At 41.8% G+C, this 11,598-nt stretch overlaps 3 protein-coding genes and 3 non-coding genes across 7 annotated transcripts in view; 3 read left to right on the top strand and 3 right to left on the bottom strand.

Moving 5' to 3' along the window:
* The window catches only part of recql (RecQ helicase-like), an 11,035-nt gene extending 8,767 nt beyond the window's left edge, over nt 1-2,268 (top strand). For both annotated transcript variants that reach the window (XM_025057386.1, XM_025057385.1), the window contains one exon: nt 1,438-2,268. In XM_025057386.1, coding sequence (XP_024913154.1) covers nt 1,438-2,052 — 615 coding nt within the window. In that variant the 3' untranslated portion in view covers nt 2,053-2,268. The remainder of the gene's footprint in view (nt 1-1,437) is intronic.
* An 810-nt stretch (nt 2,269-3,078) lies between these two features.
* Nucleotides 3,079-3,161, bottom strand: trnal-cag (transfer RNA leucine (anticodon CAG)). Its single transcript has one exon. It is a non-coding gene; the product is annotated as a tRNA-Leu (tRNA).
* A 555-nt stretch (nt 3,162-3,716) lies between these two features.
* cfap206 (cilia and flagella associated protein 206) lies at nt 3,717-8,621 on the top strand. The gene is made up of 12 exons (XM_025058026.1): nt 3,717-4,159; nt 4,361-4,444; nt 4,536-4,626; nt 5,005-5,193; nt 5,307-5,474; nt 6,250-6,548; nt 6,631-6,750; nt 7,130-7,333; nt 7,424-7,532; nt 7,638-7,831; nt 7,924-8,067; nt 8,328-8,621. The coding sequence occupies exons 1-12, from the start codon at nt 4,052-4,054 to the stop codon at nt 8,547-8,549; spliced, it is 1,932 nt and encodes a 643-aa protein (XP_024913794.1). The 5' UTR covers nt 3,717-4,051; the 3' UTR covers nt 8,550-8,621.
* Nucleotides 3,819-3,901, bottom strand: trnal-cag (transfer RNA leucine (anticodon CAG)). Its single transcript has one exon. It is a non-coding gene; the product is annotated as a tRNA-Leu (tRNA).
* Nucleotides 8,622-8,818: 197 nt separating the features above from the next.
* On the bottom strand, nt 8,819-8,890 carry trnaq-cug (transfer RNA glutamine (anticodon CUG)). The gene has a single exon. It is a non-coding gene; the product is annotated as a tRNA-Gln (tRNA).
* A 1,216-nt stretch (nt 8,891-10,106) lies between these two features.
* LOC103383031 (cyclin-dependent kinase 17) overlaps nt 10,107-11,598 on the top strand; it is a 26,045-nt gene continuing 24,553 nt past the window's right edge. The window contains exon 1 of the mRNA XM_008316029.3: nt 10,107-10,450. The gene's annotated coding sequence lies outside the window, so the exon portion shown is untranslated. The remainder of the gene's footprint in view (nt 10,451-11,598) is intronic.

Raw genomic sequence — 11,598 nt, 5'->3', positions numbered from 1 at the left:
CCAAGAAAAGCAGGACAGCCGTCCCCTAGTCCCTGACAAAGTACTGTGCAGCCCCTCCTCCTCCTCCTCTCTTCTGTTCACCTCTCTGCTGCTCTCGGCATGTCACTGTCCAGACTGCACTGCTCACAGACTGACCGGGTGATGGAGGGGGAACACGGGCAGATTAACATCTGCCTGTGGTGGGAGAATTGGTTTAATAATCGTTAAACTTTAAAAATGTAGGTTTTGGTTTCATATCTGCCAACATTGGTCAGCTTATACTGTTCTCAAACTCCTGGCCCGGGGACCAATCACAGCCCCTGTGAGTCCTGTATCTTTGGTCCATGACTATATGACCTAAAATATTAAAAATGTTTCTTGTTTTTTTTTTAAGTATTATTTAATCAGTTGGTCATATAATAATAAAATAAACAGATCCTCAGTGTTGAGGTAAAAAAAAAAACATAATGTGTTAACATCAGTATTCTTAGTGTTAATGTGAGTTTTTTCCAGTGGAAACTGCCTTTGAATATAATCTATAAATGTTATGGCAGAACCTCATTCATGGGGCAACAACCTAAAAATACCCCCAGGTGTATTAATGCACTCTCTAAGTTCTCCATTAGGGCCTTGAACTGGTGAACATTTGTAAAAAAAGTAAATTAAAATTTTTTTTTTCTCACATATAAACACAAACCATGAAGATTATCGACTCGTCACCTGTACTCATCAACATTATTACGCATGTTTGTCACTGCATGTATTTGTCTGAATCACCAGTGGTTCCCAAACGCCCCCTCCCCTCACGCTCCCCCCCCCCCCCCCCAAAACGTAAATACTGTAATTCATAAAAACAGATATTTACCTTAAGAAAAAAATTAACATTTTGAATCAGTGTTTTTTTTTCTGGGGCGTCCATTTGTGTCTGTGTCACAATTAATGTTACCTGCAATAACTGTACACTAAAAGGGACCTGCCCCCCACTTTGGGAACCACTGGAATACACCATGATCGCACCTAACGAGCAGGCTTGGGTGATAAAGACGTTCATCGGTTCCAGAACCTTGAATTTCTGAACCTGGTTTCAGAGAATTCTACATTCTACATGGTTCAGTTCATGGTCCAACCATGTGCAGTTTGTTGTTTATTGTTGTGTTCTAATCTAATGACTTCACTCTGCTTGGTGGTGTTTAAGATCTAATGACTTCACTCTGCTTGGTGGTGATTAGCACTAATTAATAATTAATTATCGAGTAAACGTCAACAGGTCAACCTGATTGACCTCTATCACCCAGGCCTGTGCACTGAGAGCAGCATGCTACAGCTAACATGGCTAACATTTCACTCTTCTTATATTAATCACATGAACGAAGATGGTGGAGGTTCACGTTCTTCCACTGTGTGGCGCTAATTCTCCACTTCTCTGTGCTGCACCAACCGTCTGTCCTCTGGTTACAGGACACATCAGCTGCTGAGGCTAACGACCCGGAGGTCGACCAAACCCCCGACCATGTTGCCCTGGACAACGGCTGCCCCCCACAACTCAAACAGAAACAGTTAAAAGAACAGAAGAACATGTCCAGGACGCACGGTAAAAACAAGGAACAAGAGCTCAAGCACGGGCCGGGAGGGTCGAGAGAATCTGTCACCGCCGCTCATGTGGTGGAAGTCGATGTAGAAATTAACACGGTGAACGACGACGGTGCGTCACGGCCGGTCCGACCCTGCTCTAAAAGAAAATCCAACACGCCTCAGAAAGCCAGGAGGAACCCCTGCACCAACGTGGCTTTGGTGGACGCCCACAGAGGGGCGGGGTCTCTGTCCAGGGCCTCTCTCATCTCGGACACTGCGGCCGAGGAGCTCTGTGAGCTGAGGAGCTACTACAGCAAACAGCTGAGGAGAATCAACTACATTTCCCATGAGTGCCTGGCTCAGCCCGCGGCCTCTGGAGTGCTGGCCTGCATCAGGGAGCCCCTCAGGAGCCTCAGGTTGCCCCGCAGGGTGACCATCGCTCAGACGGCCCGAAGCCTGTGGACCCGTGTCAGCGGCAGACGGAAACTGCTGCACCGATGACCGTCGTCGACTCACCGTTTCTGCTTTGACGTTCTGGGAGATTTCTCTACCGACCTTTCTCGCCTCAGAACTGAGTCTTTGTTTTTTGTTTTTCACTTTTGAGTTTTTTGTTGTTCGCACTTTAAGCTAGTATTTTTTCCTCACAAAAACCTCACTTTTGTTGTTATAAAAATATATATATAAAAAATTTCACACAATGATTTCACTTTTAAATTCTGTTTCCAGGTTCATGAATGAAAGAAACTTATTTAAATAATTGAAAAAAATTAGGGATGTCTGATAATATTTGGCCGACTAATATTATCGGCCCGATATTAGCATATTATGTAATATCTGTAAGAATCGTTATCGGGTTTTCATTATCGGAGGTAAAACCGATAATGATTCTTACAATGCCAAGTGATGTCTGCCTCAAAAATAGTTTTGGGGGATAAACACCTGTATATTAAAGTGAAAGTCACTAGATGGCAGCATTGCAGCTCATATAATTAATATCATACTCATACAGTGGTTTGTATAGATAAATATCACCAGGCCCATATCGGTGTCAGTTGATATTGTAATCGGAAATTAGTGTTTGAACAATATCGGCATATTGGATATCGGCAAAAAGTTAATATCGTACATCCCTAAAAAGATATTTTAAAAAAAAACTTTTTTCGCTTGGTAGAAGAGTGGTGATGTTCTGACCAGGACCAGGGAACTGTACAGGTCGTCCACAACTGATTCCTGCTCTGATTGGCTCCTCCTCCCCAGTAAAACTGAGAGCTGTAGATGAGGAAGAAACAAAAATCTACACAAAGAAGGTGAGTGACAATGAGAGAAAGATGATTAGCTGTTGAAGGGATGACAGGAAGCAGGAAGTGAACACCAGTGTTTTGTTTTGTAAAGTATATTTGCTGTTTCCCAGTGTATTGTCGACTGCCTTACAAACTCTCACCCGGTTTGTCGGTGGAAATCAACACAGTCAAATGACAAATTTGTGACCAATGTATTTGACGTTGGTATCGTAAGGAAAAAGATTACTGTCAGAAGTGGGATTCGAACCCACGCCTCCAGGGGAGACTGCGACCTGAACGCAGCGCCTTAGACCGCTCGGCCATCCTGACTGCTTATGACCATGTACGACCGTAGTCTCCATGTTTGTTGGGTCTTTACAGCGTCGACTATACATCGATTAGATGATAGACGACGGTTTTGCGATGTAGTTTTTCAATCAACAAATCGACTCTAAAATAAAATATCGCATATGTTAAAATCGACTGATACGCTGACAGACGTTCTGCTAATGCTCTACAAATCGACTCTAAAATAAAATACCGTATATGTGAAGTCGACTGATCGCTGACAGACGTTCTGCTAATGCTCTATGGCTATGGTTACTAATATGTTAGTCAACAGAATTCGTGGATTTACAGAAACGTTTAATAGTTTAATATATTTTAATTGTCCATTTTTATGTGATTTCGTTCTTATTCGATAAACCAATCTCTATATCCTGCTGTCAAACCTCCTGTAACGACTTATATATTCAATATCCTGGTAATTTTTTAATAGTTTTGTCATATTTAACAAAGCAGGTCTAATAGGATGTTCAGAAAAGTGATTAGCGTCAATAAAACGATAAAAACTAAGTATTCAGTTTCAAAGCACGTAGTCTGTAGTCAGAGTTCTTTCTCAATTCGTAAATTGTTTGCGGTGTTTCCATAAGAATTATCGGAGCATTATTAGCTACAATAGCTAAGTTCTATTGAGAAAATGTGTGCTGTCAGAAGTGGGATTCGAACCCACGCCTCCAGAGGAGACTGCGACCTGAACGCAGCGCCTTAGACCGCTCGGCCATCCTGACTGCTTATGAACATGTCGAATATCTCGAGACTAACTTCCCCGTGAGCCCCAAAAAACGCGTTAATTCGGTTACTGTGGTGACCAGCCGTCAACAAGCGTTTTGAACTTGTTCGAACGCGGACAAGAGACACAAACAACAGAGTTCTTCAAAATGTCTCGACCTCACGCTGAGAGTGTGATTAAATCCATTATCGCTGAGATAATCGAGGACTGCGCCGTGAGGGGACACGGTGTGTCGGACACTCTGGCGGCTTTCATGGTCGGTAGATGGTACTAAACAAGGGGGAAGTGTTCCAGAACAGGCTCGGTGTTTGTTACCGTAGCGGCTAATCGCGATCCTTATTGTATTGTTAGAATTTAATGTTATGCATTAATATATATTTGTCTCGCTCTGTTCAGAAAGACTGAAAGTTTGCTTTAACCTAAATTGTTTAAAATGGTTTGTGGTATTTTCTTTCAGGTGAAGGCTGTCGTGTTGGACCCAAGAAATGGGTTCCATGTTGATCGAACACTGACGAAAGAGGACATCAAGAAGCTGGAGGAGGCAAGTTTGGAAAAACCGGAAAAAAAAAAATAATAATAATAATAATAATACACAGAGATCCAGAGTCATTTGTTGGACTTTCTCGTTTCAGATTTGTCTGAACAAACTGACAGAAAACTGCAGTCCGTCCTTCGACACAGTCAAGATGCAAGTTTATTTTGAAATGAACTTCAGCTCCAGACGTGAGTTACTCCATAAATACTGCTGTAATATTTCTACGTTACTCCGAGTCTCCGTTTCCCCGCCTTTTTTGAGACACGGCAAATATTTTACGTAAGAAAAATCCCATGGTGCACCAGCAAACAGAAATATGTATTTGTTAATCCAATACAACAGCAACAGGTAGATACGCTGATTAATCAGCCATCTGCTGCCATCTAGTGGAAGAGTGCTGCACAGCGTTTGGGAATCACTGCTCCAATTTAAATAAATTATTATAATAATTGTATCAGTTGATTAATGTCCGATAATAATTAATCATTTTAATGGTGATATTATGGTTTATTTTAATTTATTTTGCTGCTTTGATTGACACGTGTGTGTGTTGTGTGTGTTTGCAGGTGAGTTTCTTGAAGACGTCCACCGGGGCCTGGAGTCGCGGCTCCGGCCTGTGGTCGCAGAGATCACCGAGAGCAGAGTGAGAACACGGGACCAGCTGGATTCTCTTTACCGCAGGATCGTCTCCTACATCGTTCTGCGTTCTGGCATGGGTTCTCCGGCTGACGTCCACACGGTGAAGGAGGCCACGGGTCGGTCATTCATCTTCTACTTTATCAACAACAATGGGTGGAGTTTTGAAGAGTCACATGACCGGGGTCCAACCTGACTGACCCCTGTGGTCTCTGTGGTCTCTGTGCTCCAGCTGCCCTCCACAGTGTCTTTCCTCCCACTGAACTGGGGGCCTTCATGGTTCTGCTGAAGAACGACAAGGAGCAGCAACTGGATGAGCTGGTCACGATCGTGACGGGGATCCGACTCTTCAATAAGGCCTGCAGGACGGGAGTGGAGCAGAGCGACCTCCGTGAACTCAGTAACGTAGAGAGAAACACACTCTGTTCTGTAGTGTGATGTGGAGAATAGAAAAACAAAAGAGTTTCATGTTCGTTATTAGCTCAGAATCTGTGGGTAATTAGAGCTGAGGTTATAAATGTCCCTTTATTTCCTAACGTTTTCTGTCTGCTGTCTAATCAGTAAAACTTTATACATAAATTTATAAAAAAAATTATTTAATATCAATATTTAATCATAATCTAGTCTAATCTAGTCCAATCTAATCTAATCTAATCTAACCTAATCTAATCTAATCTAATCTAATCCAATCTAATCTAATCTAATCTAATCTAGTCCAATCCAATCCAATCCAATCCAATCCAATCCAATCCAATCTAATCTAATCTAATCCGATCTAATCTAATCCTAGTAGCTACACATGTTAGCGACATGATGATGTAAAAAAAAGAAAATCAGTCTAAAAATGGAGAGTTTTTTCACACTAACATCTAAAGTCAACTATCTGGAACATGTTCTGACTGTGTTCCACCTTCTGTTCCACCTTCTGTTCCACCTTCTGTTCCACCTTCTGTTCCACCTTCTGTTCCACCTTCTGTTCCACCTTCTGTTCCACCTTCTGTTCCACCTTCTGTTCCACCTTCTGTTCCACCTTCTGTTCCACCTTCTGTTCCACCTTCTGTTCCACCTTCTGTTCCACCTTCTGTTCCACCTTCTGTTCCACCTTCTGTTCCTCGTTCTATTCCACCTTCTGTTCCTCGTTCTGTTCCTCGTTCTGTTCCTCGTTCTGTCTGCAGTGCCAGACGTTCTCAACCAAGTTCTTCCAGTCGTCAGCAGAAACACGGAGCAGCAGCTGAGTCTGTCACAGAGTCTGGCCTGGAGATACACAGCAGTGCTGGAGAAGATGTCCGACCCTGACCACACCCCTGACCCTGACCACCCCCCTGACCCTGACCACACCCCCGACCTTGACCACCCCTCCGACCCTGACCCCGACCCTGACCACCCCTCCGACCCTGACCGCCCCCCCGTCCACCTGCTTAAAGAAGCCCTGTACAACGTGCGTCAGCAGGAGGCGTTCCTCCGACTGTTGCTGGTGAGAGAACAGCAGCTGTGAACGATCGGGTTCTGAGCGTGAGTTTCTGAACAACAAGTTTTTTAAAATTCTCTCCCTCCAGGCCGAGACACGTGTTTGTACCAAGCACGTTGAACTCCTGCAGAGGGCGCTGTTGTCTCAGATAAAGCTGATGAAGGAGACGGTGGCGTCGAAGACGGCTGTTCCCACCACCAAAGTTTTCGTAGGTGTTTCATTCACTGGAACTTTTTTTTACCTATGTCATTTAAGGCCCTTTGCTGTTGCATCATATCCATTGCTTTGCTTTTGAAGTGAATGGTAGCTGAGCATCAACAGGGTTTAATACACTCTTTATAAAAGTCAGAAAAACACGTTAAATATCAACACTTTATTTCATGACTTTGTTGAAATAAATTATTGAAATGGGGCCAAAAATTAAATAAAATACATTTTATAAAATGATCATTTTATAAAAATAATTTTTTTTTCTGTGAATGTGAAGACATTAAATAAAATTTCTAATTATATTAATATGTATTTAAGCGACTCAGACATTGAGCTTTTTAAAGCTGATGTTTTTTTTTTTATTATTATTATTTTAGCCACTGTTCAAGGCTTTATCAAAAGTATGGTCAGAACTCCAGGACGAGGCTGAGCTGCTGAACATCCTCGGTGACATTGCCCTCAACCTGCAGCCCTTCCTCTCCTCCCAGGCCCAGGTTTTCTCTGAGGAGTATTTGGGAGACCTGCTGGGGGGGTGTGAAGTCAAGACGGATGAACAGAGACTGACGGAGACTTCAGGTGAAGTTAGTTAGATCAGAGACTCTGGTGTGAACCGACAGGCCGGGTCCACGCCACAGGGTTTTCTTGGTCTTTGTCTTCCAGCAGAGATGGAGTCACTGGATTGGCTGCAGCCTGAAACGGCTGGTTTCAGTGAGATGTTGCTGCAGTATAATGGATTCTGTGGCTCCACGTTTGTCTCCAAGGACGGACTTCTTCTACCAGGTGCAATCAAGACAATTTTTTTTTAAATTCCGTAGAGTTACAAAAATCAGTGTCTTGTCAGTGTCATTTGGACAATAATATTTTATTTTATTTTGTTTTTTGCAGGTAATCCACACATTGGACTCCTGAAACACAGGGAGAAGCTCTACGCCTTCAGCTCCAGAGAGGCTGCCTTGACGTTTGCCTCCTGTCCAGACAAGTTCATCTCAGAGGTTTTGGAGAGAGCCAAGCTCTCACCTGAACTCCTTCAGCTGCTCAGGCTCCAACAGCACGTCTCCGGTGTCAGTGCGGGCTCCGAGGTGACTCTGATCCGGCCGTGACTTTGACTGAAACCTCTGCGTCACTCATTTTACAGACTTTTTTTTTTGTTTTGTTACCTGTGCTGTTGCAGTTGCTGCTCGGGGAGAGTGCACTGGTGAAGCCTGTGACTAAATGTGAGGGCGGCACACAGACCGACCTCCACCCCGTGGAGTCCAACATCGTCACGTCGTACGAGTGGAACGAGTGGGAGCTGAGACGGAAGGCCCTCAAACTGGTGGGTCGATCTGTCCGCGTTGTTGTTGAGTTAAACTTTTTAATTTGAGAAATATTTCATTAAAATATACTGACCTTCTAGTTTCAATTCACCCACACTTCACTTCCTCAGTGTGAAACCTGGACCAGTGCTGTCACATTTGAAAAAACAAAAACCTTTTTTTATGGTTTTATTGCTATCTGCTGCCATCTAGTGGAAGACTTTTAAAATGTTTCGATCTCTCGCGGCACAAACATATTTATGTTTAAATGATTTCTCAGGCCGATCTTCGCTCCAAAGTGACTCACTCGACGCAGACTCACTTGAGCCACATGCGACGGGAGAACGCGTCTCAGACGTGGCCTCTGAAGGAGGCTTCCTGTCAGAGCAAGAGAGACGGTGGGAGCAGCGTCCCCAAACCGCAGACCTACCTGACGGGTCTGAGAGGACAGAGAGTGGGACATGTGGTGAAGACCGACCTGACCAGACCAGCTCATGACTAACAACTGGAATATATATATATACAAACAAAAGAGGAATTTCTTTTACTGAAATAAACGCGTGCATGTCACAAAGGCTGGTCAAAAATTATATTTGTGTCACGTGACGAGGTCTGGCTTCTCATGGAGGTGTTGAGTAAGTACAGGTATGGACGGTTCTAAGAAGTTGTTTGAAGTATTTGCAGATATTATTACCGACATTATTTACAGTGAACTGTGTGAAATGTTTGTCTAAATTGAAATATATTTATATATAAAAGACATGTGACCGCAGGTTCTACTGAGATTTGAACTCAGATCGCTGGATTCAGAGTCCAGAGTGCTAACCATTACACCATAGAACCGCTGCTGACAAACCGTGAAAGGAAAAGGAAACAATTAAAATATTAATACGAACCAATATTCTTGAAAAAATTAGTTTGTTTTATCTGAATTCATTACCAGAACAAAGTATCAAATGCAATAAAAAAAAACAAGGTCGAGTCAAAATTTTTTTGCCACAATTCCATATAATATAATGTGTATATAAAATTAAAATATTTAAAAAATGATGATAATAACACTGAAGCTAACTCATATATCTAAATATATCTAAAGTAAAAGATCTTAGTGTTTATTTTAATAGTGACTTTTCAGTAATTCCTTATTGTCACCAGCAGATGGTAGTACACAACCAAAAAACGAGTTAAATCCTGGTCCATGATATTCATGTTTTTAATGTGACCTGTTGTTCCTTTTACCTGTTTCATGCTTTTAGACATTTTAGCTAGAAATATCTATCACTTCAACGAGAAAAGTAAAACATTAAAACGTGACATTGAGTTATTTTATTAGTGGTTATTATCGGTGTGATCAATTTGTTCACATAATTTTAACGTAAACATAATAACTGCATATGAATTTCCAGACTGTAATATGTATTAAATGTTTTTATTTTGTTTGATATAACTACGAAGTAGAGAGTATTTAAAGGTAGTTTTAAATACAGTTGCAATATTCTGCCCACTGTTTTCGTGCTCTGTGCGTAGCATCTCCACCTGCAGGTGGTGCTGCAGGTAAAATGGTAAAATGCACAGAGCATTTTACCATTTTACCTAGAACTTGATTTATTTACATACATCTAAATATCGAAACTTGGTGAAAACAACAACCACGTGAACGGCTGTTCAAAGATAGGTGATTCCCCACCAGAAAAAAAGAGGCAATTATGATGGGCAACCATTACTGTTCTACGAAAAAGGAGTAAATTTAAAATGTAACTTGTAATTTTTTAATTATCCGTATATTGTATAATTGTAGTTAGCGTTAAGCGTTTCTTTCTTGTCTGTAATCATGATTTTTAAAATACATTTAACCAAAATTAACTTTTAATTTTAAACAACACAATACAAATAGTATTCGACGCTTATAAAACATTTTATCGAATTAAAATAACATGAATTTCTGCTAAATTAATATTTAATTATCTCGTTACATTTTATTTTGAAGGTGAGAAAAGCCTTGTTTGTGACGTTATTGGTTTTGTTTTGAAAGGCCACCGGAAGCTATTGCGCCTGTAAACGTCACACTTTACGGCAGACTGCCTTGTACCGCTCCCGACCGCTCAGTCGACAGCAGATCCTCCTCCGGTCCTTTAAACCGATTTCAACGCCACACAGCCCGCACTTTCTGTACTTTCGCGAGCGGCACATTGGACTTTTATTGACACGAGTCTTTTATTAACGCGTGGTAGCGTGTGTGTGTGAGGAATTATTCCCTCCGTTCGGAGGCAGAACCGAAGAGAGACGAAGAAGCCGTGTTCTCCTGAAGCTCCTTCGGCAGTGGGTGGATAAAGCGGAGGAGGGCATCCGGGCCTGGCAGCTCCGCAGGGTCGCTTCGAAAACGACAGAATCCTCGGTTTCCAGGTAAATTTCTTCCACGCTCACGTTTCACCACACGTCGCGTGTCGGATAATGGGCTCGGTGACGTTTCACGTCGTCCATGTATTGCGAACGAGGAGGCGAACGCTTGTAGAGAATTGTTGTGAAAGACAACCGAGAGGAAACGACAGAAGCTGCGGCTGTGTTTCTTATTTTACCGCTTCTTCACTTCAATTACAATAACCGTGGAGACCGCGGTGTTAGAGTCCCACTCGTGTCCACTGTAAAAACTGTGTAAACACAACGCATTATGAAGGTTGGCAGCCGGGATCACCCTGTAAACAGAAACCCTGCCGTGTGCTGTAGCAGGATGTAGGCACACGGAAATTAAACAGAAATGACAGTTTAATATAAACAAACAATTAGCTCCAGTGTAGAAAACCTCTCACTGTAAAATGTGTCATTTAACAGATGTAAAGTCGTTTGTAACCAATGAAATAGACAGGAATAAATAAAACAATTACAACGTATATAATATATTATTTCTCAACTTAATTACAATTTTTTTTTAAACGGCTTATCATCAGAATTTATAATGAAACATTACAAACAATCCCAAGTAGTTTCTCATTTAAGCTAAATTTAGGAAACTACCGGAAGCGACTGGTGACAAATGACTCTAAGCTCAGTCCATCTTTTAACCTTTTTTATGCTAACTTTAATACGTTATTTTGATGTTTCAGATGTTTTATTTTTCGTACCTTTTTAAGTTGTAAACAGATCCACTTGAGGCTGGTCAACAACATCTGCCTCCAGGGCTGAGCTTTATCTCTGTAGTCATTCCACAATCTTGTGATTGTGATCGTAAACAGTTCGTATTAAGGTCGCTCTGACGCGGCATTGGAAGCATCGTATACAAAAGGCTACAAACTTTACTAAGAACTATAAAGAGCATTGTACCGTTTGTCAAGTAGTAGTAGTTAGTGTTGCTTCACATTTTGGTGACACCAGTAACATAAAAATACAAGATGATACAACGATAGGGGTGTTCGAACATATCATTACGTTAAAATATCACAATATTCCGTTTAATATCAATCCCCTCAGTCATTGATCAGTTATTGATTTTTTTCTCTCCAATTCTCAGTCCAATGTTCCTGGTGTTGGTTCATGTTCTTGTTCTTTTCTTTCTT

Source organism: Cynoglossus semilaevis, chromosome 8, assembly GCF_000523025.1.
Source record: "Cynoglossus semilaevis isolate Cse_v1.0 chromosome 8, Cse_v1.0, whole genome shotgun sequence".
Taxonomy (NCBI): domain Eukaryota; kingdom Metazoa; phylum Chordata; class Actinopteri; order Pleuronectiformes; family Cynoglossidae; genus Cynoglossus; species Cynoglossus semilaevis.
Note: the sequence above shows the minus strand (reverse complement) of the source record. Positions and strands in the feature narration are given on the sequence as shown.